General features: G+C 41.5%; 1 protein-coding gene across 7 annotated transcripts in view; it reads left to right on the top strand.

Moving 5' to 3' along the window:
• Positions 1-26,517, top strand: part of PHACTR2 (phosphatase and actin regulator 2) — a 121,499-nt gene that overhangs the window by 77,081 nt on the left and 17,901 nt on the right. For 5 of the 7 annotated variants that reach the window (XM_081942695.1, XM_081942696.1, XM_081942698.1 and 2 more), the window contains exons 2-5: positions 12,479-12,646; positions 15,534-15,614; positions 16,963-17,118; positions 25,135-25,392. In XM_081942695.1, coding sequence (XP_081798821.1) covers positions 12,479-12,646; positions 15,534-15,614; positions 16,963-17,118; positions 25,135-25,392 — 663 coding nt within the window. The remainder of the gene's footprint in view (positions 1-12,478; positions 12,647-15,533; positions 15,615-16,962; positions 17,119-25,134; positions 25,393-26,517) is intronic. The other 2 variants (XM_081942697.1, XM_081942701.1) reach the window with 2 other exon arrangements.

A 26,517-nucleotide genomic window follows, 5' to 3' on the forward strand; every position in this document is an offset into this window, starting at 1 on the left:
CCTACCTTAGGCCATTCCCTCTTTCTCAGCCATAGAAAGAAGAAAATGGCAACCCATTTCCAAAAATCCTGCCAAGAGTAATGCAGAGAGTAGTTCTACATTTGGGAAACTGGGGAGAGCCCAGTGGGAATGTGACAGGATTCAAATGTACTAAATAAACAAATTACCAACAATTCTCCATCTATTAAGTTGCTTGGTGTGCACCAGGATATGTGTAACTCTGCCTTGGGAGCATGTATGCATATCAGACAATACAAACACAATTCGTTGTGGATTAAGAAGAGCTCTATTGTAATAGACTAACAAAGCCATATACTCTAGTAGCCTGCCGCCATCAGCAGCTGGCTAAATGCCTTTTGTGAGCAGAGAAATGGAGACTTGATGGCAGCAGGTTTCCTCCTTCCTTCTGCTTCCAGCAGCTGATGTTCCTACATTCATTTGTCTCTAAATGCGGTGACTTGGTTTATTCAGAGACTTACTGTCTGAGACTATGATGACCCTGCTTATCTGCCATTCATAGACGTAGACCAGAGCTTTATGAGGCCAGTTGGCTTCTCTCAATAAATGTCACTGAATTGTGATTTTAGTGTGCTAGGAGAAAAATATTAGTACATAGTGAGTAATCTTATGAATTGCATTTCATTAAATTAATTAAACTTAATTTCAGCTTAATCCAATTTAGTTTTTATCCTAGCCTCATTACCTTGCTTGTCCTAGTTGTATTACGTTTGGGTATCATTGGCTTGAAAAGGGCTGGGCATCGGTGCCCTTACAGGTTCATTGAAATCAATGCTTGTGAACTCTTCGTTGCTTCCCACTTTTAGTGTGAGGCATTTGCAATGTCTGTAGGTTTAACTAGTATTTGACCATATGAGACACTGTTGCATATGGCATTTGTAAGCCTGGTTTGAGTTAATCAATGGTCTGGCTGTCATATACTGCAACAGAGCTATTTCTTGGCGCTGACAGATTCTGCGAATGAGATTTTAAGTATTTATAATGTGACAAATTGATGTCAAGTTGCAGGAAATGAATGAGAAAACCTCTGCTTCCAGTAAATCTAAACTCTAATAATACCTGGAAATCAGATGTTTTTTAGTGAGTTCTCCTCCAAATCTATATTGTACTTAAAACTTTATTAAATATAATACTATGGTCCTTCCTATCAATAATTAGTTTTAGAGTGTTTGTCATATGGGAATATCCTGATACTTATTCAGTTCACCTTTAACGTTCTGGAATGGCAATAACTTCAGGGTCAGACTCTTAGCTCCACTGAAGTATTAAAATACATAATATCATGTTGGTATGGCCAAGAAGAGCCAACTGTTGCCTGCAACAGAAAAGTCTTGCTTGGACAATTGTGGAGGGTAGTAATCACAAAAGTCAAGTTGGCTCTCGTGGGCCCATGGTTAACTTTTTGACACTTCCCATGCAGATGACCCAGTAAATATCCAACTCTTCCAGAGATTCTTGAACCCAACTCATATACAAATTTTGTACATATTAAAGTTAGATCTTGACTTACAGCCATTCATTAATGACCATTAAAATGGCACTGAAAAAGTGACTTAAGACCAGTCCTTGCACTTGCTTCCCCTGCAGCATCCCCATGGTTATATGATCAACATTTGGCTACTTGGCAAGTGGCATCTATTTATGATAGTTAAAAGAGTCCTCGTTACAGTGTCCCTGGGTCGCGCCATTCTGATCTTCCCAGCTACCTTCGAACAAGCAAAGTCTATGGGGAATGCCAGATTCACTTAGCAACCACAGCAAAAAAAGTGATAAATTTGTGTGCAAATCACTTAACAGCCATATTCCTTAAGGAATATTCCGCTTCCAATTGTGTTTGTAAGTTAAAGACTCTGATTGGGAAGATTCCTACTTTCAGAAGAGAAGACTATTCATTGCTGTTTTAGTGGTAAGCTATATGGTTCTTTATAGTCCATGAACAAAGATCTTCTGGGTCCAAAGAGTTCAGTTGATGGGAAAAGAAGATCTCATTCCCAACTGAGATGAAGGGAAGCTTAAGTTTGGCAAGGTATTTTGTGAAAGGTACAGTAGTTCGTCGTTGAACAGCCCCTTATCTTTTATTTAGCGTACTTTTCAGACTTATGCAAATGCTCAGTGAAGGATGAGAGTTTAAAGACAACTTGTAAAAAAAAAGATTCTTAAAGAATTTGGGCACAGTGCCACTTCACAAATCTAAAATCTTCTCTCACAGGATGCATCCTAGCAATAACTGGGCATATAAATGTGTGAAGAACATTATGTGCTTACATACCAACTGTCACAAATTTCCCAGAAGCACCATGTTTCTCAAAGTATGGTCTTGCAATAAAACCTTGTCCTACATAAATCATAGATCTCAAATATTTGAAATCAGCAAAATTATTTTGAGGATGACATTCCACCCAGATTCTGTTTTACTTATCCCCTCTCCAAGATGCCTTTTCTGTGTTTGGTCACTTAGTCTCAATTTTATTGACACAGGATTTATTATATTTATCCAAAAGAAAGACAGACTTTAATGTACGATGGTTCCCTTGAAACAAACAAAAAATTAAAAACACAGAAAAAGTCTTCCGTGGCACCTGCCATCTCTATCTTGCCAGTCTAGCATCAGCTGAAACAATCTTATTTCCTCTTACCCCTATAAATGTGCCCTGATCTCATATTTTTATATAAATACACACAAATCTGTAGCCATTTCATTTCTTGCTCATTTTTTAATTTCAGCATCTATTTTAAAAACATTCCAGGTAACAATTTGGGTTCTATGGTGTAAATAATACTTTCTTGTGGCTGTAGATATGATCTTCTAGCAATCAATTAAGAACAAATGCAGTTTGATAATGGTTAAAGAAACATATACAGGTAGTCCTTGAGTTAGGACTGTAATGGACCCCGTCAGTCCCTGATTTTATGAAGTTTTTTGTGGCAGTTGTTACGAGAACACTGCAATTTTTAAGCAAACCAATGGTTCTCTGCAGTAGTGGTTTTGCCAAAAATCGGAAGTGCTGATTTTTGCCAAAACTGTTATAAAATATAGTCAAATTACCGCACGATGGGGCAAAGGGCTATAAATGTGTCCATGTTGCCAAGTCCCTGAAGTTCAGTCATGTCACCACAAGGGACACAATCATTGTAACTTCAAGTTCAGGTCATAACTAGCCCCAAGGTAGCTCCATCATAACTTGAAATGGTCTACTAAACAATCAGTCCTAACTCAAGGACTACCTGCACAGTTGCCTACGTATCTGCAGCTTAGAACTAACTTCCTTTATATCCAGGACCATAGGAGGTTATAAGGTACTTAAAGAGAGCAGAGAAATTGATGAGTACCTTTGGAAGAATGCTGCTGCATGCAAAATGAGGCTTAGGTTACAAAAGTGTTCCTCTGGATGAAGGGTTGGTGGTAGAAATGAAGAATGTTGTCTTTCATCAGAAGCTGCAGCAAAACGTAGGAAGGGTAAGTCTTTCTCTTCTTGTGTCTGGGAATGTATTAACTGATACAAGCAGAATCGTGACTGAATAGGCATGTATGGGACTGCACTGTGTAGTTCTCTGTAATGTTTCCTAGAGGCCTAAGCCATATGTAAGCTATAGAGCCGTGATGGTGAACCTATGTCAGTTCCAGCGTGGGGGCTTTCCTGAAGCCTTTGGAGGGCGAAAAACAACCCAATGCGCAAATTGGAAGTTTGGGAGCGGTCTTCCAGTTTGCGCGTTGGGCCACTTTTCTCGGAGGTTCAGGAACAGACTTCCGGGTTGCGCATTGGGCTGTTTTTTGCCCTCCGGAGGAAGCAAAATGGCCCTATGGGCAACCCGGAATTCCGTTCCCGAACTTCTGGTGTGTGTGTGTTGGCCATTTCCTAGAAAGCCTCTGGAGCCTGGGAAGGGTGAAAAATGGGTCGGGGATCGCGCACATGCACAGAGGGAGGACACATAGAATTATGGATGTGGGCACGCATGCTTCCCCCTCGCTTTTGGCACGTGATGGCAAAAGGTTAGCCATCACTGTTATAGAGATTCAAAGGACAATTTTTTTTATGACTGATGGCCCGCCTGCCTCTGAATAGGCAAGCCCAGACAATAGATCACTTTGGAAGTTTTAATTGTATTGCATCTAGGTGGTTTTTGATTCTGTGAAAATGGGAATATACCTTTTATAAATTTGACAATAAAAGGTCCTTCACCCTTACTGTAAACAAATGAAGAGAATATAAAACATTAGAATCTGATGGTTCCACCTGTATAAAGAATATCCTTTAAAGGTTTGAGACACAGAATGTATATCAGAGAGAAAAAGTGAATGTCTTATTTTCACATTGCCTTTACCTGTTCAGCCTTCAGGCCAGGCTTCTGATATGTTGGACTCCAAGAACACATCCATATAATAAGATACAATTCTCGGGAACATTTCAGAAGTGATTTGCCCTCCTCAGTTAAAATCTATACTTTTAGTTTTTTCCTAGTGGTGTCCCATCAAAAGAACAAGTTTTATCTTTGCTCCATTGTTCTGAAATTATTCCAGGTCAGAAAGGTGCTGCCACCTGCTGAGGTAAAAGAAATTGAGATACATAGTAAATATTTCCCTTTTTCGATTATGAAAAGTTGACAAGTATTGTAAGTCTGATCCAAACACTATTCACATATAATTATAGCTTCTAATCTAGACACACTTTTCACCTGCTCAGAAACAGTGAAATTATTACAATGTTACACATTGTTTTAGTTTAAAATGTCCAAGTCTTCTTCCTTTAGCAGACAATCTTGCTGCTTTGTAAAAATCAAGATGAAAGTTCAATTCCAGAGAGCATCTCACATGTGACATTATTGATGTAATTGCATTTGTAAAACAATCAAGAAATACTGTATACAGAAATTTTGTCTAGGAAAACAAACATTTCTGCCAGATTTCATTTCAAACTTTGTGTGGATAGGGATGGCTGTGTATGGAAATAAATCACAGACACCTTCCACAGGATAACTCAGAAATTAATCATTACGGGTAGAATAAGTACAACTAAACATTTTAAAGCTGGTTAAGATGACACGGGTGAAATCATTTTTCAACTCTGGAAAAATCTTGAGCAACCTCGCATATTTCAAGGTTAAAAGTAGTAAATATATGGTATCTTATCTCTATGATTACATTTCTCTACCCACGTTCCCAATATTAAGGCAAAAGTCAGGAATCGTTTGCAAGCCCGACTACCTACACTTTTAATCTCTTCTCTAGCAGGAGGCTTAATTAACATTTTCTAGCATTGGCAGCCCCATCTGGAAAGTACTATTCAACCACCCACATTAATACCCAAGCTTTTCCCACTTTCCTTTAATTAAAATGCTGTCAGAGCGCTTAGCTCATGAAAGAACTTCCTGAAGTTAACAGTTGTATAGCGACATGTTGAAAACTGCATGGAAGCTTGTGCTGAGCTATACTTAGAATAAAGTTTTTTTTCCTCTTTGACAGTTTTATTAACTAGAGATTAATTGTGTGCTCGCGCGCCCGCACGCACGCACACACACACACACACACACACACACACCAGTTCTAAGTAGGAAACAAACAATTGAAGAGATTTATTAGGTATATATCCTGCCTTTTTGCAAGGAGTTCAGGGTGGCATGTACAGCACTACGGCTCTTCATTTTCCCACAACAATCTTGTAAGGTAGGTAAGTTTGAGAGAATGATTAGCCTAAAGCCACCCATTGAGATTCTGTAACTGAATCTGGGAAATATTTTTTTTTAAAAAAAACCTAAAACACCCAACCTGTGCCACAGCTGCCTGGTTCATTATGTTTCATAGCCTTCATCTTGCAATGGACAGATTTAGGAGGAGGATGACATCTGAGCCAGTCTTTTAAATATAATGTAGTGAATTTTCTATTTCTGAATGAACTTGCATATGAAATCAAACAACAAAATAGATAGGTGGGAGAGTTAAAAATTGGTGTTCCTCTAATAAATAATAACAACAACAACAACAACAACAACAACAATAATAAATGAGCTACAGGGCTCAGCTCCCTCTGCTAGGCAACCAGGGCATGGAGCTGACAAGCTACTGGAAGAAAAAACAAAAAAGCGAAAAATCTGGACTAGGGAAGAAAACATCTCTATTATGGAAGCTTACTATCAGTCTGAGCCAGAAAAACATGGATTTCAAAAATGAATATATCAGATTTGGAAGGTAAACCACAAAGACTGTGATATCAGTGAACAAAGGCTAATGGACCAACGGGGTGTAATTCTGAGCCACAAATTTTTCACTACAGCAGAATTTACAGGAATCGAAAAGAAAGCAACTAATGGTCTGAGTATACCAATAAAGAAGAGTAGCATCAAGAATGATTGGCAGACTCAAAAGCAAACTGAGGAAGAAAGAGAGGAAGAGGCTGCTGAAATGGCTGAAGATAAAGAACAAGGAAGCACTGAAGAGCAAGCACCAACAGATAGTGCTCAATTAGCTGAGAAAATAAAGCATCAAATGGAAGATGCTGAAAGAACATGCTTGCCAAAGCTGAACCAAGTGAACCGGAAAGAATTGAGAAATGTACTAAAAAAGGTCGATGAGGTTGTGCAAACCATTCAAACCACTACATTAGCTGAAACAAACCAGCTGATGTATGCAGCAGCCTTCATAACCACCAAAGAACTGGGTTTGAAAATACAAAGGAACCAAAGAGGTAAGAAGGGGAAGCCTAAGTGGAAAATTCAGTTGGAATTAAAGATCAAAAAATTTCGTGGAGACTTGAGCAACTTGAAAAATCTAAGGCAAGGTCAGATAAAGAAGAAGCAGGTCAAAAGGAGCCTGGAAGCAAGATACGATTTGGAGAATAAGGAGATTGCGGTAGTAATTGAAGAGCTGAAGCAGAGTTGTTGCCATTGCCGAAAAGATTAAACGGTATGCAAATTGAGTAAATCTGTTCAAGGAAAACTCACAGTTCAGAGCAAATCAGCACCAGTTTTATAAGAGCTTAGAAAGTGGTGATGGAGTAACAATAAATGAAAAGCCTGATAAAGAGAAAGCTCTGAAATTCTGGAAGAATTGTGGGAAAACAACAAGAAGCACAACAGAAATGCAAAATGGATCAAGCAGGTTGAGGATTCTATTAAAGTGCATAAAATGGAAGATGTGAAAATAACAAAAGAAATGGTGCAAAGGCAGTCAAGAAAAGTGAAGAATTGGAGTGCATCTGGACCAGATGAGCTACATGGTTTCTGGCTAAAGGCACTTACAAGTATGCACAAAAGATTGGCAGCCCAAATGAACCAGATCTGAAAATGATGAATGGATGATAACTGGAAGAACATTTTTGATCCAAAAAGATAAAGAAAAAGGAAAGGACCCTGGAAACTATAGGTCAATCACCTGTTTGCCAACAACATACAAGCTCCTTACTGGTATCATTGCAAACCAAATGTATGGATACTTGGAAAGAAATGACTTGCTTCCTGTAGAACAGAAAGGATGCTGCAAAAATTCAAGAGGAACAAAGGTCCAACTGCTGATTGACCAGCTAATCCTAAAGAATTCAAAGAAAAGACAAACCAAGCTGTTCATGGCTTGGATAGACTATAAGAAAGCATTTGATTCAGTTTCCCACAGCTAGATCAAGAAATGCCTGAAAATCTTTGGCATCAGCAGCAACATACAAAAATTCATGGAAACTTCAACGAACCTCTGGAAAATGAAGCTTATGGCTAATGGAGAAGAATTGGGTGAAGTTGAAATTAAACAAGGCATTTTCCAGGGTGATTCCCTTTCACCCCTACTTTTTATACTCTCAGTGCTACCACTGACAACCATTTTGAAGAAGGTGAACTGTGGATACGAACTTGCAAAGAAAGGACTGAAAATTTCACACTTGGTGTACATGGATGAGTTGAAGCTGTTTGGTAAAACAAAAGCTGAACTGAATTTATTAATTGAAAACACAAAAGAATTTAGCCAAGACATTGGTATGCAGTTTGGAATTGACAAATGTGCAACAACGGCAACCAAGGCAGGCAAGGTCCTAGAAGATGATGGAATACAACTTGAGAATGAAGAAATGATAAAGGCAGTAAAACCAGAAGAAGGCTACAAGTACTTGGGGATTTTAGAGGCCTCTGACTTAATGCATAATAAAGTCAAGGAATTAACCTCAGCCAAGTACATTCGATGAATTTGCAAGATATTAAAATCCAAACTGAGTGGAGGAAACATCATAAAAGCCATAAATACCTGGGCTATACCTGTAATTCAATACTCTGCAGGAATAATTGACTGGATCCAGATGGAGTTGGACAATTTGGACAGAAAAACAAGGAAGCTTATGACAATGAATCATGCTTTGACCTTAAAAGTGATGTTGACCGATTGTATCTACCAAGAGCAGAGAGTGGTCAAGGACTCCTACAAGTAAAGCAGACTGTGGAAGAAGAAAGACACAGCTTGAATGATTACATCCAGAAAAGTGAAGAACCAATGATTAAGGAAGTAAACAAAGGAGGCCTTTTGAAGACAACTAAGTTAAAAGCTGAATATAAGAAAGAAGTAATTGAGAAGTGAGCTGAAAATTGGAAAAGCAAAGCTATGAATGGCCAATACTTGAAAAGTATTGAAGGCAAGATCAGGAGTACTGAAAAAAGAAACAGAAGGCTTTATTTTGGCAGCTCAAGAACAAGCCTTAGCCACAAACTGCATGAAGGCAAAAATTCAACATGCTACCACCAACAGCAAATGTCGCCTCTGTAATGAGAAAGATGAGACAGTCGGCCACTTGATCAGCGGGTACAGCAAAATTTCACAAACTGACTACCTACAACGCCATGATTGCGTTGCTAAGATTATTCCCTGGAAATTGTGCCAAAAGTTTGGATATGAGTACAGCAAAAACCACTGGGACCATCAGGTTGAGAAGGTTTTAGAGAATGAGAAAGTCAAGATCTTGTGGGACTTCAGAATCCAGACTGAGAGGCACTTGGCCCACAACACACCTGACATAACAATAATTGAAAAGAAAAAAGTATGGTTCATTGACATTGTAATACCTGGTAATGCATGAATTGAAGATAAACAGCAAGAAAAAAATCACAAAATACCGGGACTTGCAAATTGAGGTTGAGCGACTGTGGAAAAAGAAACCATGTGTTGTCCCAATTATAATTGGAGCCCTTGGAGCAATACCTAAAGGGCTACTTCGCTATTTGAAAAATCTAAATTTACCTGACTTGAACATTCTGATTCTACAAAAAACCACCCTACTTGGAACAACTTATATCCTCCAATGTTACCTTAACAGTTCCTAGGTCCTTGGTTAGGACTTGAGCTGTTGAGTGACCAACCAGCCCCAAAGGCTGTGAATCTCACCAAAGATTAACCTAATAATAATAATAATTTAATAATAATAATAATAATAATAATAACAACAACAACAACAACAACAACAAATAATAGCTGAAGAAATATGATAAAATTAAGGAAATCTGTAAGTAGGTTAAAAATATAATAAAAATATGCACATGATTTATTGCTTTTATTTGCAAAACGTCCTCTATAAAGCAGAGGGACTGAATCATTTTTGGAAGATTATAAAGAACTTAGAAGAACATCATACTAAAAGGAATGGAGGGAGTTAAAATGGATAAGGGATCTGTTTCATGGAAGACAATTATTCCACGGACCCCAGGGGGGGGAAGTGTGCACTCTAGATCCCTCATATACACAGTTTACAGTACGGTTCTTGTTTCTATGAGAATCTAATACCTGATGATGTGAAGAAAATCTGAGGTGGTTATGCTAGAACTGGGGAGCAACTGCAAATACAGATGAAGCTTCTCTTGCTCGTCTGCCACTCATCTCCAGCTGTACAACCCAGTTCCTAACAGGCCATGGATCAGTATTGGTCCATGGCCCTGGGGTTGGGGACTAGAAGATAAACGTTAATATAATTGTAAAAGCATTTGCCATGCTTAGAACAAAATCCAGTACATATAGACCTCGACTTAAACAACAGTTCATTTAGAGACCATTCAAAGTTACAATGGCACTGAAAAGTGACTTATGACCATTTTTCACACTTACAACCGATGCAGCATCCTCATGGTCACCTGATAAAAATGACGTCGCTTGCAAACTGACTCATATTTATGATAGTTGCAGTGCTCAAGGGTCATACTTTTGTGACCTGGGAAAGCCAGATTCACTTAACAAATGGGTTACTAGCTTAGCAACTGGGGTGATTCACTTAATAACTGTGGCAAGAAAACTTGTAAAATGGGGTAAAACACACTTTAAAAATATCTTGCTTAGCAACAGAAATTTTGGGCTGAATTGTGGTTGTAAGTCAAGGGCTACCTGTAATCAATATGGGACTTTTCCAATCTTTCTGACTTCAAAAGTTAAAGCAAAAGCACACACACACACCAGTGGTGGGTTCCTCCCGGATCGCGCGCGCTCCCTTTCAGCGCTCCACCTGGCTTGCGCGCTCCCTTTCAGCGCTCCACCTGGCTTGCACGCTCCCTTTCAGCGCTCCACCTGGCTCTCGCGCTCCCTTCCGGCGCTGAAACCGGAAGTACAGTTTTGCCCGGCCCTGGCGAAGCAACGACGCCTGTCTGCGCTCCACCAGCTCGGCTGGGAACGGAGATGTTTCCTCAGCGGAGCGGAGCGCCTGAAAAGTCTTTTCAGGCGCTCCGCTCCGCTGAGGAAACATCTCCGTTCCCAGCCAAGCTGGTGGAGCGCAGGCAGGCGTTGTTGCTTCGCCAGGGGCGGGGCAAGACTGTACTTCCGGTTTCAGCGCCGGAAGGGAGCGCGAGAGCCAGGTGGAGCGCTGAAAGGGAGCGCGCAAGCCAGGTGGAGCGCTGAAAGGGAGCGCGCAAGCCAGGTGGAGCGCTGAAAGGGAGCGCGCGCGATCCGGTGCGATCCAGCAGGAACCCACCACTGACACACACACACACACACACACACATACATTCATACATACAAAACCAAGTACCAATTTTTGTGAGATTTTTTTTAAAATGCAAACATTTTGTCCAAACAACGAAGTTACTTTAATCTATAAAACCTTAAACACAAAAGAACACAAAACCATGTGTACCAATTACCATGAATAGAAATTAAAGCAATCCTTCAACTATGATGTAGATAATCTATATGAATTGTGGAATATCAGAGTTGGAAGGAGACCTTATACCATTTCAGACAAATGGCTGCCCAGTTTCTTCTTAAAAGCCTCCAGTTAATGGAGCACCCACATATTTTGAAGGCAAGCTGTTCCACAAATAATGAAAAATAAGTATGTGCATCATAAACAGTAAGTTTAGGTTTCAGAACATGCTGTGAAAACCTGGAAGATAGTAGAATGTGAATTTCAAGTTAAAGTAAACTGTAAGCTATTTTGAACTTAAAGATTTTAGCACTCAGCAAGGGACTTAGTGACCTAGTTACATAAATCTTTCCATTTCCTTAATTCTAGGGTTCTATATTAGATAAATAAGCAAATCACAATGGAATAGTGATGTGGTATTCCCACCCGAGACTATAGTCCTCGACTTACAACCATTTGTTTAATGATTGTTTGAAGTTAAAAGGGCAGTGAAAAAAGCGGTTGCCACACTTAAACAACTGTTGCAGCATCCCCATGGTCAAAATTTGGGCATTTGGCCTCTGGTGTGTATTTATGATAGTTTCACTGTTCTGCGGTCATGTGATCACCTTTTGTAACCTTCCCAGACGGTTTCCGATAAGCAAAGTCAATGTGGGAAGCCAGATTCACTTAACGACTACATGACGCACTTAACAACTGTGTCAAAAAAGTTGTAAACTGGGGCAAAATTCACTTAACTGTCTTGCTTAGCAATGGAAGTTTTGGGTTCAATTGTGGTCGTAAGTCAAGGACTACCTGCACTCATTTATGTTTGGGTATGTCATACCTTATTAAGTTTTAACATTAGGTATTTCTTATAGTTTATTATGTTTAAAATTAATTTTAAGAGGCCTGAGATTAGCACTACCATAAACTGCCTGGGTTCTTGGGTCAAACTAAGCTTATTAGGTGGCATTACTCGGTTTAAGGTTTTGTATGATATGTGGAATCAGCCAATTGTGATTTGTTTAGCAAACCCTTAATAACCAACTCATACTATAATGCAGTACATGAATTTAGTCTGTAAGGCAGTGGTGAAATTCAGCTGGTTCTATCTGGTTCGGGCGAACCGGTAGCGCTGGCGGTAGGAGGCTCCGCCCACCTGCTTGGACATCATAACATCCCGTTTTTGACCCTCCACGCATGTGCAGAAGGTCCTGTGCACGCATGCTCACATTTGTGAACCGATAGTGAAGTTGATTTCACCCCTGCTGAAAGGAGTGTCTTGTTTCCCTTATAAATTAATGATTAAATCTTCAAACAGAAACTTGGATGGTCTTCATACATTGCATATATTTTGTATATATACATTTATTTATTTCTTGTTTATACAGTTGATGGGATTGACAAAGTATCAGTTGCCAACTCAGATGGGACGAATCCGGGATCTCAAACTCCTCCTTTTAAGAGGAAGGGCAAACTTTCAGCATTTGGTAAAATCTTCAAACCGTGGAAATGGCGAAAGAAGAAAACAAGTGAAAAATTTATAGAAACCTCAGCAGGTATGATTATTAATGCTGACAAATACTTTATGAAACCTGAAAAGATTATACAGGTAGTTCTCAACTTACAACACTTCATTTAGTGACCGTTCAAAGTGACTTATGACCATTTTTCACACTTACAACCATTTCAGCATCCCCATGGTCATATGATCTAAATTCTGACACTTGGAGACTGATTCATATTTACGACGGTTACAGTGTCCTGAGGTCCTGTAATCCTCTTCGGCAAACTTCTGGTTAGCAAAGTCAATGGGGAAGCTAAGATTCACTTAACAATTGTGTTACTAACTTAATAAATGCAGTGATTCGCCTAACAACTGTGACAAGAAAAATTGTACAGTGGCGCAAAACTCACTTAATAAATGTCTCACTTAGCAACATAAATTTTGGGCTCAAATGTGGTCGTAAGTCGAGGACAACCTGTAATTGCTAGAGTTGCAAAAGAACCATGCAATTAGTTCTATCATATTAACTTTTAGATTTGAGTGCTTTCAATGTTGTTCCCTACTTCTCATGATGATTTTTGCCAGTACTTCAAAACTTACCTGATGTTACCTATTTCCTTGCATTTCTATCCTTCAACATTTCTGTTGTCCTGCACATTTGTCTCCCCTGGATGAACTTTGTAGTTGTGCCAAAATACTTTTTAAAAATATGGTTCTTATCCTGAACTCTTGACTCCTGATTTATAGCTTTGATACTGTGTCTTAATCCATTGAATGCCACCCACACATCAGCTTTCTCTTTATAGCAATTAATGAGCTATAAGATCCTTAAAGATCAAACATTTGGGTGGAAATTATTCTTCACAGATTAAAGCTCACATGCTAAGTCTTTTAGAACCTAATTACTTTAATGTAATCAAAATGAAACAAAATAGCATATTCCGAATGTGCATTTATAGTGAACTGTCTCATAATATCTTTTGATTTTATTTTTATTTATCTAAGTTTAATAGCACATTAATAAATTGGTGTTTTTTAGAATAACGTTCCTCCTTTTGTGTGTGTGTGTAATTAAAATATAATTGTGTCTCAACAATTTAAATGAAGATATATAAACTTAAGAGAAATATTTATGCTCTGTGCATAAACACTTTCACTGGAGGAGTGACTTTTCTAGAAAGAGGAGTACTATATTTTAACTTTAATCTAATACATCCTTTTTGTATTTCAACTTATCACTTTCTCTTAAGAAATAAAGTAAAAGAAAAATTTCCTCATTTATAAACAGATCTAAAAACCCTTGTCATTTAGTCCTGGTCAAAAAGAAATTCCATTAATTGCTACCAGAAACCACTACACATAAAAAGGTAGTCCTCAACTTACAGCAGTTCATTTACTGACTGTTCAAAGTTACAACGGCACTGAAAAAAGTGACTTATGACCATTTTTCACACTTATGACCATTGCAGCATCCCCATGGTCACATGATCAAAATTCAGATGCTTGTGGTGCAACTGGCTCATATTTATTTATAAGCCTGTTGCACCACGATTTGCAAATATGTGACTATCTTTTGCAACCTTTTGACAAGCAAAGACAATGGGGAAGCCAGATTTACTTAACAACGATGTTATTAACTTAGCAACTGTGATTTTTAACACTTCCCTTTTGTATCCAAGTAAGAAGACTTTCCAATTCATTTCATTTTCAACTGATTTTAGAAAGAGAAGTATTCCATGATTGGCTTAGAATTTTATTTATTATTTCTTTGTTTATCCCTCATACTTCTTAATCTTCTTAAAGTTGTCTATCTCCCTCGAGGCAGATTTGGAAGGATGAATTTAGAAGGGTAGGCTATGGATAAGCAGTATCTGAGAAATCAGTGATAATAGCAAAAGTCTAAATTCACTTAGAAGGTTAGTCTTATATAATAAACTGAGACAAAATTTTAAGGGATTGGAAGGGAGGAAGTGGACACTGCTATGCTTTATTTGTATATGATGTTTGCATCATAATTTGCAGTACATATATCACCATAAAATATAGCCATTGAAAACAGAGATTACATTGTTAATAATTTAATGCAGTGGTCCCCAACCTTTCTGACTCCATGGACAAACAGCCATAGAAGAGTGGGAGGAATGGAAAGGATGGTTTTACACAGGCAAATGAAGCTTTATGTGCTTGCCTGCCGCTTATGTGCCCAGTTTCCAAAAGTCCACGGGCTGGTACTGGTCCACAGACTGGGGGTTGGGGCCCCCTGAAGTAGTCCTTCAAAGCATAAGAAATGTTTAGGAAAGTTCCCTGGTACAAAAATTGGCTGAAACTAATTCTTGAGAATATGAATCAAGTTGTCTATTTGTTATGACATATGCTAGTGATATAGAATAGACTGGCTAAGGGAATCTGTACAAGAGCATTTCCTGAACCATGAGGCTATAAGTGATGTTTTAGTTTTCAGAAGTATATTGTTTTTAAATTTTCATTTAACTTCTATTTTAAAACAGAAATACTTGTATTCAGCACAAATGAAAACATAATTAATGCAGTTTCTGTACTTGAACAGAGAATGTATAAATCTAGTCATATACATTTGCTTACTACCTTTCCATAGCACTATCTTCTGACCAATACACCTTATTAGGTAATTACATACATATCCGTACTTTTCATATACTGCTCTATACATTGATTTTTGCTATTTAAATCCTCAATTACCTCTTTTTCAGCAATTCATCAACTGCTTCCTGTTATTCTCCTTCCTTTTGATCTATCCACTCTTCCTTCAAACACTTCCTTGCAATTAGATCCTCATCCTCATTCTAATACTGCTAAATAATAAATGTGGAAGCCAAAATTACCTTTACTTAATTTTTTTTTTGGTTGTCTTAGTTATTTTTTTTACTGCATAATGTCTTAATTTCTCTATTTTTTTTAAGTGCTGGAAAGAAAGATATCAACAAGGCAGAGCAGAGAAGAGCTAATAAGAAGAGGTGTCCTAAAGGAAATAAATGAGCAAGGTGATCACAATTAATGTAGATTAATATATTTTATATTTAATCTGAATGATGACAAATGTTATTCCCATTGCTTTACAATGTATATAGTTCATTCACAAAGTTTGTAGTTAAGACTGACAATAACACTGTTACATATCTCATATAGGGTTAGGTTGAAAAATAATACTGAAAAAACAGTGACTTTAACTCAGGAGTGGGCTTCAAAAATTTTAGCAAGGGGTTCTCTGCCCAGTTGCTGGGTGGGCGTGGCCATGGTGGGGAATGCCTAGTTGGCCTCCTGCACCATGGCAGGGGGGGGGGGGGGCATTTTTGCTTTTTTTGAGCCTCCGGGAGGCAAAAACGGCCTCCCTAGGTTCCAGAGTTCCTCTGGAGGCCAGAAACAGGCAGGTTTCTGGCCTTTTTGAACTTCCAGTAGGCCATTTTTTGCCCTTCCCAAGCCTCCATGCGCATCCTGCACTTACCGGCTGCATGGGGACTCCTGGGAGGGGAGGGGCAGGTGAGCAGGGCCAGCCAGGAGTGGGATTTGGAGGTTCTCCAAACTGCACAGAATCTTAGCTAGAGGTTCTCCCGAACCCCCTGAAGCTCACCCCTGCTTTAACTCCAGGAGCTTTGGCCACCTCTTTTGTTTTCTCCTCAGAAGTGCTCAGATTGTCTTGCAAAGCTTGTAAAGTAGACAGTAGGTCTCTGAAAGATAAAGGAACGGAAAAAGCGAGAAAGCTGCTTCATGATAAATTAGGGAAGCTGGGGAACAAGAGAAAACAAGCTAACGTGGGAAGACAGTGGGATTTCATATGGGACAGAGAAAAGAAAAAGATGAGTGAGTGAATTTTGGGTGGTAAAAAATGGAGCGAGAGAATTGGTGGGCTGATTTTGTAAGAGAGAGAACTGTTTAGGGATTGTAAAGGAATAGATTGGGTTTCTGCCCCTGAACTTCCACTTCTACCTTATATTCAGACTCTTGGTCAGGTTTTTAATCTTCCTATCCCTATCAGTTAATCTTTCTATGAAATTTCTTTGACCACACTGATCATGGGAGACATTTGTGAATGGTCACACAGAGCATTTTTGGAGTAAAAATATCAGGGAGGAAGGAGGAAGGATACTTTGTGAAAGGTTTCTTAAAATTCTCCCCAATGTAGAGATGAGTCCTCTGTTCTAATACCACAACACACCTTAAGTAAGCAAGAAGATGTTTAGAAAGGCATGCAAAACTGGCTTTAATCAGGATGCTATGCAGTGAACAATACTATCCCAGATATCAGCACCATTATGAAAATAAAGACAACTTAGTTGCATATAATAAAGGCAATGCCTTCAGAACTAGCCAATATTCTTGTTTTCGTTTCAGATGTGGAGGCCACAGTGAATTATGAAATCTCTAACGGGCACACTATAGTAATTACAGAAGAAGCTATACAGGAAGAAAATGTAAAAACTGTAGAAGACAGTGGTTCATTATCAGCAAAGGCAGCTGTTTCTGAAGAGAAAAAGGAGGATAAAAAAGGTATTTTAAATGCAATGTATCAGAATGCATATGCCCATTTCAAAATACAACCACCCAGGGTATATTATGAAAAATGAAAACTGACCTGTTTATAAGTACAAAGGATAATGTGTAATTCAGTGGAGAAGAGACAGCAGTAAGAAAACTTAATTTCTGTTCAAAGGCAGACATTTTTAGTAACACGTAAACTAAAAACTTGAGTTCGCTATTGGAATGGGAGGAAAAGTGCTAGGTCTTAGAACAAGAGCAGATTTCTGATTGTCCTACAGCAGGGGTCCCTAATATCTGGGCCGCAGCCAACTAGTGGGCCATGAGGAAACAGCAATCGGACTGCAGAAACACCGGGCAAGTGCACCCATACTCACGTGCTTCCCCATTTGTGTGAGCAGCGGGTGAGTACGGGCCCATGTGCTACATTTGCATGAGTGTCAGGTGCGTGTAAATGGAGCTGTTTGTGCGCTTGCCAGCCGCGGACACGGAACCATCCCCTCTCCCTCCACCCTTCCACCAATACTCAAAGCTGGAAAAGTTTGGGAACTCTGTCCTACAGTACTACATGGAACTTTGAGTGTTACACAACAAGAATCTATGGGATGTATTTCAAACCAGGTTTGAAGTCTTACTCAGCTGTGAGGTTCAGGAGTGAGCAGTTTCTATCTAGAGAGAAGGAGGAGCTTCCGGCAATGGCGGTCGCCTCTTGAGCTCCGGGAGACGCTATAGAGCTCCAACGGGGCAATGGGTGCTGTTCCCGGCCCTCGTTCCACCGGAGGGCCGAGAGTCGGACTCATAGACCACCCAGGCTGGTTTCGGACGTATTTTGGTCCGCCAGGGTGGTCGCGGTGATCGAGGGGAGGTCACAGAAGATCGACGTAAGGCAGGAAGAGGCTGGGGAGTGCGAGCAGGAGAGGAATGGCGGCGACGCAACAGCGTTCAGCGTTTGGCGTGCGCGCCGGCAAAGGAGACAAGCAGAGTGACAGAGCAGCCGGCAGAGAGGCGAGACAGCCGATTAGGAAAGGCTGAAAGAAGATCTGCTCGTAAAATGCCTCTGCCAAGGACCTTGCCGAGGCTTTTCGCTGAGGCTTCTTATCATCCTCTGGCGGCTCCCGGTGACTCCTGGAGGCCGGCGCTGTTGGGAAGACGCCGGAAGACCAACGCCTGGAACATAGGAATGCTGGGTGAGCACTGGGTGAGAGCCTGGACTACTGGACCCTTCAGGTGGGAGCCAGGACAGAGTGGGAGAGGATGGTGGTTATGGTGGTTGAGGGGGCCTGGATCATCTGAGGCCTCTGGAAGATCTGGCCTAGGGCCATGGACTGGGCCTATGACCATGGAGAGGCTGGAAGGCTGCCTGGGAGTATGGTTATCTGGAGCCAAGACTGCCCCCCCCCACCCACCAAGGACCCTGAATCTCTGCTCCTGAGCTTATCCCCACCTAGGACCACCTAAGATCATGGAGGGTTATCACCAACTTTACAGCTGGGGCTATCACCCATTTTTCTACCGTTTTTACCATCATCGCCACATCCGTCTAATCTTATCATCTAGACATCTGCTTCCCCTCCCACTCATTATGAAGAATTATCCAGGACAATGCCTCTTACCCCCCACATTGACATTGACTTATGGGACTAATGCCTTTTACCTCCCCCCCATACTGACTTATTTTTACCATCTACAGCACCTTAACCCCTACTGGAATTTTGTTGATAATAACTTATTCGAGGTTAGACTTGCTCCGCCTGCGGGAGGCCCCTCTCTCGCAGGTTTGGCCCTTGGCTCTTTCAAGGGCCCGCCTCGAGGACGGGTTCGTGGACCCCGAGAGGTGCAGGAACCGGAAGCTAAGGGGATTTTTAGTAAAATGTTTTTTATCTTTTTTAGGGGGTTCCAGGGTGGGGGGGAGGGCTAATCAGACCGGGAGGAGAGCCAGTGCCGGACAGACAGGTGAGTCCAGGAAGGACGGGGATGCGGTGGAGGGGGGGAATATAAAGGTCACTAGAGCAGAGGGTTGTCCTATCACAACGGTCGTGGGGAGGAGGGGATGCGAGGACAGGATAAGATCCCAAGGTCGGTTGGGAGACCGTGGCTGCTGGCTACGCCCGGTCGCTTGTACCAACCCCTGCAGTCTAGGTGGACAGGTGCTACAGAGCCAGGGCCTGCGACTGATGCTTTGCAACGCAAGGTCTGTTACCAACAAGGCCCCCCTCATTAATGAGTTGATCTCAGAGGGGGAGCTAGACCTTGCAGGGATAACGGAGACCTGGTTGGGCCACGAGGGTGGTTTACCCCTCGTGGAAATGTGCCCACCAGGCTTCCGGGCATTCCATCAGCCCCGGGCCCTGGGTAAGGGTGGTGGGGTGGCGGTGGTTATGCGGGAATGTTTAGAGCCGAGGGAGTTCACTGTCCCTCAGATACCCGGGTGTGAGTCCCTTGGCGTGAACTGGGGCCCAGGGAGGCAGTGGGGCTTGCTGATTGTATACTTGGCTCCTCGCTATGCATCAGCAGCCCTGCCCGAGCTCCTCGAGCTAATCTCAGCGACGGCAGTTGAGACTCCCAGACTCATCCCTCCGGCTGGACTTCCCTGGCGCTATCCCCCACCGCGAGGAGGCGGAACCAGACTCTACAAGCTGGTACCGCCCCAGGCACCTGATGGAATCGGATAGATTCCAGACGGAGCTTGGGCCAATACCTGTAGCCTTGTCCCGCTCCCGCTCCGAGGACCTAGTGACTGCCTGGAATAGGGCGACGACTGGGGCCTTGGACCGGGTTGCGCCTTTGCGACCTCTCCTGCGGCATCGACCCACCCGGGCTCCTTGGTTCACTGAGGAGCTAAGGGTGATGAAGCGCCACAGGAGACGTCTAGAGAGGGAAACAAAATTGGCCTTGTATATGGTTACAGCAGCTAGGTTGTTGATTGCGCAACATTGGAAAAAAGATTTTTTGCCGACAATTGATCAATGGATTCAGAAGGTGGCGGGGTTCGCTGAAATGGCAAAAATTTCAGCTTTCTTAAAAGCTCAGAAACAGGAGGATTACACACAGGAATGGGCAAAATGGATTGATTATATACAGAATAAATACCAGACTAGGAGTTATTATCTAGCCTTTAGGTAAGAATGTTTAGACCGATAGATGATCAGAGTAAATAGTATATGGGATGTTTGGAATTGTTAGAGTGGTATACAGCGGAAGTCAGGGGGCTGGGTTTGTGTGGGAGGTGGGGGAGGGTTAGGGTGGAGGGTGGGGCAATATATATGTATGAATAAATTAGAAGATGGGACTAATGGAACATTGTTAGGCTAGGAGAAATTTATATTAAGAGTTATAGATGTTAAATTAGCTTAGAAAATGATCAATGTGTTATTATTAATTTAAGAGTAATTTATATAGTTTTTGTTGGGAGGAGAGGGGTTATGAGTAATCTATTTTAAGATGGGGGGAGGGGAGGGGGTAAAGTGTTTGGTATAATATTTGAATGTGAATTTTTGCGGGGGGGTTGGGGGAGTATAGCATTTGTATGAGATTTATATTGCGTGGAGAGGGGGTGAAAAGGGGGAAAATTTGTTTGTACAAAACTCTTTTAATAAAAAAAAAAAAGAGACCTTCGCTCGATCCAATGGAGCTAGCTAATTACCGTCCAGTCTCCAACCTCCCCTTCTTGGCGAAGGTTGTTGAGAATGTGGTGGCGCAGCAGTTTCCACGACACCTGGACGAATCCGACTATCTAGACCCACGCCAGTCCGGCTTCCGACCCGGGCACAGCACTGAGACAGCCTTGGTCGCGTTGGTTGATGATCTCTGGAGGGCCAGAGATAGGGGTTGTTCCTCTATCCTGGTCCTATTAGACCTCTCGGCGGCTTTTGATACCATCGACCATGGTATCCTATTGCGCCGGTTGGAGGGGATGGGAGTCGGAGGCACCGTTTTGCGGTGGTTCGGCTCCTACCTCTCCGACCGGAAGCAATGTGTGTTGACAGGGGGGCAGAGGTCGTCCCTGAGGCCACTCACTTGTGGGGTGCCGCAGGGGTCGGTCCTCTCGCCTCTCCTGTTCAACGCATATGTGAAGCCACTGGGTGAGATCATCCGTGGCTTTGGGGTTGAGTACCACCTGTACGCTGATGACACTCAGCTGTACATTTCAACCCCAAACCACCCCAACGAGGCTGTCGAAGTGATGTCCCGGTGTTTGGAAGCCGTCGGGGTCTGGATGGGGGACAACAGACTCAAACTCAACCCCTCCAAGACCGAGTGGCTATGAGTACCGGCACCTCGGTTCAGCCAGCTGACACCATCGCTGGCCATAGGGGGCGAACAACTGTCCCCTGTGGAGCGGGCGCGCAATTTGGGCGTCCTCCTTGATGCCCAGCTGTCACTGGAGGACCATGTGGCAGCCGTGGCAAGGGGGGCGTTCCACCAGGTTCGCCTGGTGCGCCAATTGCGCCCCCTACTGGACCGGAGTGCCCTGCGCACGGTCACTCATGCGCTGGTGACGTCTCGACTACTGCAATGCCCTCTACATGGGGCTTCCCTTGGGACGCATCCGGAGACTGCAGCTAGTTCAGAACGCAGCCGCGCGGGTTATCATGGGGAGTACATGTTACTCCCACGTAACACCGCTCCTGCGCGAGCTGCACTGGCTACCTGTGGCCTTTCGGGTGCGTTTCAAGGTATTGATCACTATCTTTAAAGCGCTCCATGGCATAGGACCTAGATATCTGCAGGATCGCATCCTACCACACACGTCCCTGCGACCTATTCGCTCACACAGGGAGGGACTCCCTGGTGCCGTCCGCTAGGCAGTGTCAGCGGGCGACACCTAGGAGTAGGTCCTTCTCTGTGATGGGCCCAACCCTCTGGAATGACCTCCCCCCCGACATTCGAACCACCACCGACCTCCGTTCCTTCCGTCAAAAGTTAAAGACTCACCTATTTCAATCAGCTGGCCTGGCACTTTCTTAGTTTTACCTCCCGGGGATTTATTTTAATTGGGTTTGGGTTTTTAATTGGGGATGTTTTTAGGGTTTTAGAATATATTTATTTCTTGTACAGCCTATCTCCTCCATCCAAATGTATTTAATTGTTTTATGATTGTATTTTTATCTGCATTGACTGTACACCGCCCCGAGTCCCTTTTTGGGAGAGGGGGCGGTCTAGAAATCCAAGAAATAAATAAATAAAATAAAAATCAAGTTAGCATATGGGTTCACACGCGATTATTTGGGATAAAATAGGAGGATAAAAACAAGAAAGCTGGATAGCAATAATACTTTTTAAAAAAAACTAATAACCGTTGCTATCTTTTGAAAACAGTAGCTGGAGAGTGGGATGGGGTGGGCATAAAGAGACTTGATTTATTTAAGGAATTTCTGCTCTTTTTCCATTCTTACATTAGTTGATTAATGCTTGTTCTCACTCGCGTGTCATTTACGAGTTATCATTACTCCTTATCCATGTCAATGTGATCGATTTGAAGACAGCTCAAATGAAAGCAGGCTAAGCTCAGAATCTTAATAAGCAACTGCTGTATATTTGGGAAGTTAACATGAAATAAAATAATCCTTAACAAAACTGCTAGTCTTATCCTAGCTTTTCTTAGGCCGTGTGAAAATGCCCTGCACATAGAAGCACACATATTTCCTATGGGACTTGCTATTGGCTGCTGTAGAGTTAGGTGATCTGTTACAAGATGAAAATAAAAGAGAAACCTTTTCCTATTTTAGCCAATATTAATGCAAGTTAATGTGCTTCTATGCTCATTTTAATTTTCTAAAGTGTATATTTCTAATGTTTTCTCTCTGACAAGGTTAGACATTAAAACATGGCTACAATTCTGCTCATGGACATATGTCGATACTGGGAGTGTCAAACTCATGTCGTCATAGTGGTATCAAGTGACATATCAGGATTCCCCCCCCCCTTTGCTAAATGGGGTATGGGTGTGGCCAGCACATGACGCATCCAGCCCACAGTCCGGGAGTTTGACAGCCCCGATCTATACTGATATGAGGAAAATTTTATACATAACAAAATGCCTGATTATGCATTGAAAAAGACTAAGAACAGAACAAATGCAATTAACTGTAAATCCTCATTTTCTTTCACCTCAATGCAATTTTGAAAATTTCTGCTGAAATTGACTTCGTTTTTCATAATGATATCATGTTATAATTTGCACATTTGCTTGATGATGTCAGACAGATGACATGAATTTCCTCAGTGCCATTGCTCTGTGATTCATTGAATACCCCACCCCACCCCAATTACTAGTTCTAATTACGTTAAGAGCAGAGGTGATTAAAGCTTAATAGGCTGGTACAGGAAAAAAGATTTCAAGGGTAAGCTTTTACATCTAAACAGCTCTAGAAACAATCCTTCTGAAGCTTATACAATAAATGCTTAGGAATGCTTTCTATGTTTGAGTAGCAGTCTTAATGACAATCAACAAAAGGAAAAGGAAGCCATTTTCTTGAACCAGAATAAGAAATGCTGACAAATTTTCACTTGTTGGTTATTTTAGGTAAATGTTTATTGATGGTACACTCAATTAAGAAATTTGTCCTTGATCTTCATTTATAAATCTTATCAGCTTTTCCTAACATAAATATATATATAAAATATATATCCATAGTAGAATCAAACAATGTTATAAATATAAATGCAAGTTATCATAGTGATAATTGTCTTAATCTTTCCTTGGCTAGGAACTTTTTACAAAAAGTTATATTATATGGGTAGTACTTAATGTATGACCACAATTGAGCTCAAAATTTATGTTGCTAAGTAAGAAATTTGTTAAGTGAGTTTTGCCCCATTTTATGACTTTTCTTGCCACATTTGTTCAGTGAATCATTGCAGCTGTTCAACTAGTATCACTAATTGTTGAGGGAATCTGGCTTCCCAATTGACTTTACTCATCCGAAAGTTGCAAAAGGTGATCACATGACCCCAGGATACTGCAGCCGTCATAAATGTCAGTTCTCAAGCATCTGAATTTTGATCACAGGACCATGGGAATGTTACAGTGGTCATAAGTGTGAAAAATGGTCATAGGTCACTTTTTTCAGTGCCGGTGTAACTTCGAGCAGTCCCTTGAGTGAACTGTTGTAAGACGAGAACTTCTTGTAAATGATCTTTCCCTTCCAATAAATGGAGCTATTTTGCTAAAAGCCAATAGGGCAAAATGGATGTTTTCCACCATGTGTCCTTAACCACACTGTATATCAGCGATGGTGAACCTTTTTTGGCTAGCGGGCCATAAGTGAGGGGAGGGTGGGGGGCGTGCGCAGGCGTGCCACACCCATAATGCAATGCGCAACACACAACTCAGCATGCATGCATGCATGACAGGCACTCCCCCCCCCCATTTTTTGCATGCTTTTTTTGCCCTCCCTGGGCTCCAGAGGCTTTATAGGAGCCTGGGGAGGGTGAAAACAGCCTCCCCTGCCCTGCTGGAGGCTCCGGAGGACTAAAAACAGCCCTACGAGCAAGTTTGCTCGTAGGGCCGTTTTTAGTCCTCTGGGGGGGCAGGGGAGGCTTCTCTCAAGGCTCAGGAAGACTAAAAACAGCCCTACGAGCAAACCAGAAGTGATTTTGGTTTTTGCGCTCCAGAGGCTTCAGAGCCTTGGGAGGGTGAAAAATGGCTTTAAAAAAGGCTAAATTCAGCTTGCCAGCGTGCACATGCACGCTGGCCAGCTGACAGGGCAACACCTCGCGTGCCCTGACAAATGGCTCTGCATGCCACAGGTTCGCCATCCCAGCTGTATATGCTTGTCTTCACCTACTAATTGTTTCTAATGAGAATGTTGCTCATCTTTCTCAGGTTGGTGACCAGATGTTGCGAAATTGAGTTAGGATAGCTTAGAAAACATCTTTTAAAATAGTGGCTACTACTGTTTTTTTTAAAACAAGAGCAGTCCTTATTCTCAAGAAAGAGCAGCAGTAAGAAGAACTCTGTTTCCTTGTCTAGTTCATCCTTGTTGTCCATTTGTCAGTTGCTTGTGTTCACTTTCTTATTTGTAGATAAGCCTCTTCCTAAAGGCCTTGAAACATCAGCCGTGTCTGTTTCTCCTCTTCCTCCTCCTCCTCTACCAGCACCTCCTCCTAAACCTAAGCCTAAAGCTAAAAAAGCAGCCATTCCTCCAAAACACGCTGCTGCTGCTACATCTAGCCATAAAACTAACGAAGTGCCACATGCTAAAAAAAAGGGCAAGTCTCCTTCCAAGCAGACATCTGCCCCACCTGCCAAGCCAACAAGCCGCAGTGGGACTCGAGAAGCTGGTAAGTATCACTTGTAGCTTTGAATCCGTGCTGCTTTATTGCTTGCTTTACATGTCGCAGTGTCCATAGTCTCTCTCTGTGGTTTGGTTATTAGTACATTGGAACTTATGTTATCCAAATTGGATTTATGTTTACTAATTGTCCTTGTCTATGGTTTTTTCAGCTCACCTTCACTCACAAAATCCAGTGTTGAGCGTTAAAGTCTAATAGGGAGCAATATTTCCCAGATAATTTGTACAAAGCTGAACAAAAGCTACAGCTGCATTAAAAAGAAAGCAAGCATATAATATTAGTTGGCTGTGAATGATTATTATTAAATCTTAGCCACTGTCTCCATAATGTGTGGGTGGATAACTTGGGGCTTCCTGTACAGCAGCCAGATGCAAGAGCTTATTTGGTGGTTACTGTATTAAGTTCTTTTAACCTAAAAATGCTTGTAAGAATACTATTTCCATCCCTCTTGATCAGCAAGACCTATCTGAAGATACAGTAGCATAGTAGAAAGACAGTTCTATATTGTTCTATATAGGAGAGGAGTCCTTGTGGATTTTACTCCACTGATTGTTGCCGACTACGGGGGTAGGTGCTCTTCTCCGTTTCAGGGGAAGATATGTATGTATGTATGTATGTATGTATGTATGTATGTATGTATGTATGTATATGTATGTATGTGTATACAGGCACACACACACAGACATGTTTTGTTTTTAAGTCTACAAAAAGATTTCACAGAGCATTTTAACTTAGTTGTGCCCCAACAGAACAAAAAGTTTCAGTTGTATTCACTAGAAGAAACAATGAGAATTGAGACCCTTTGCTGCTGCCTTGTTTTTCATTCCAGACTCATAAATGGGATGTACCCTAATGGCAGAAAATGAGATGATTTTGAAAACATTAAAATCCTTTAGGAAACGGTGGGTACACAGCTCTGCTTTCACATCCGAAAAATAAGTTTAAATTAGAATCTGTAATCAAAAAATTATCTCCAGTCCATCAACCAAGAAAACAAATAGAGATCTTTGTACTGTATTAGATTGAAGGGCAGAAACATACCTCTTTCACATTCCTTTGAATTAGCACATATTGCCTTATAGATTACTTTATTGTTCAGATTTTTTTTTTAAA

Source organism: Natrix helvetica, assembly GCF_964273705.1.
Source record: "Natrix helvetica genome assembly, chromosome: 2".
NCBI lineage: Eukaryota > Metazoa > Chordata > Lepidosauria > Squamata > Natricidae > Natrix > Natrix helvetica.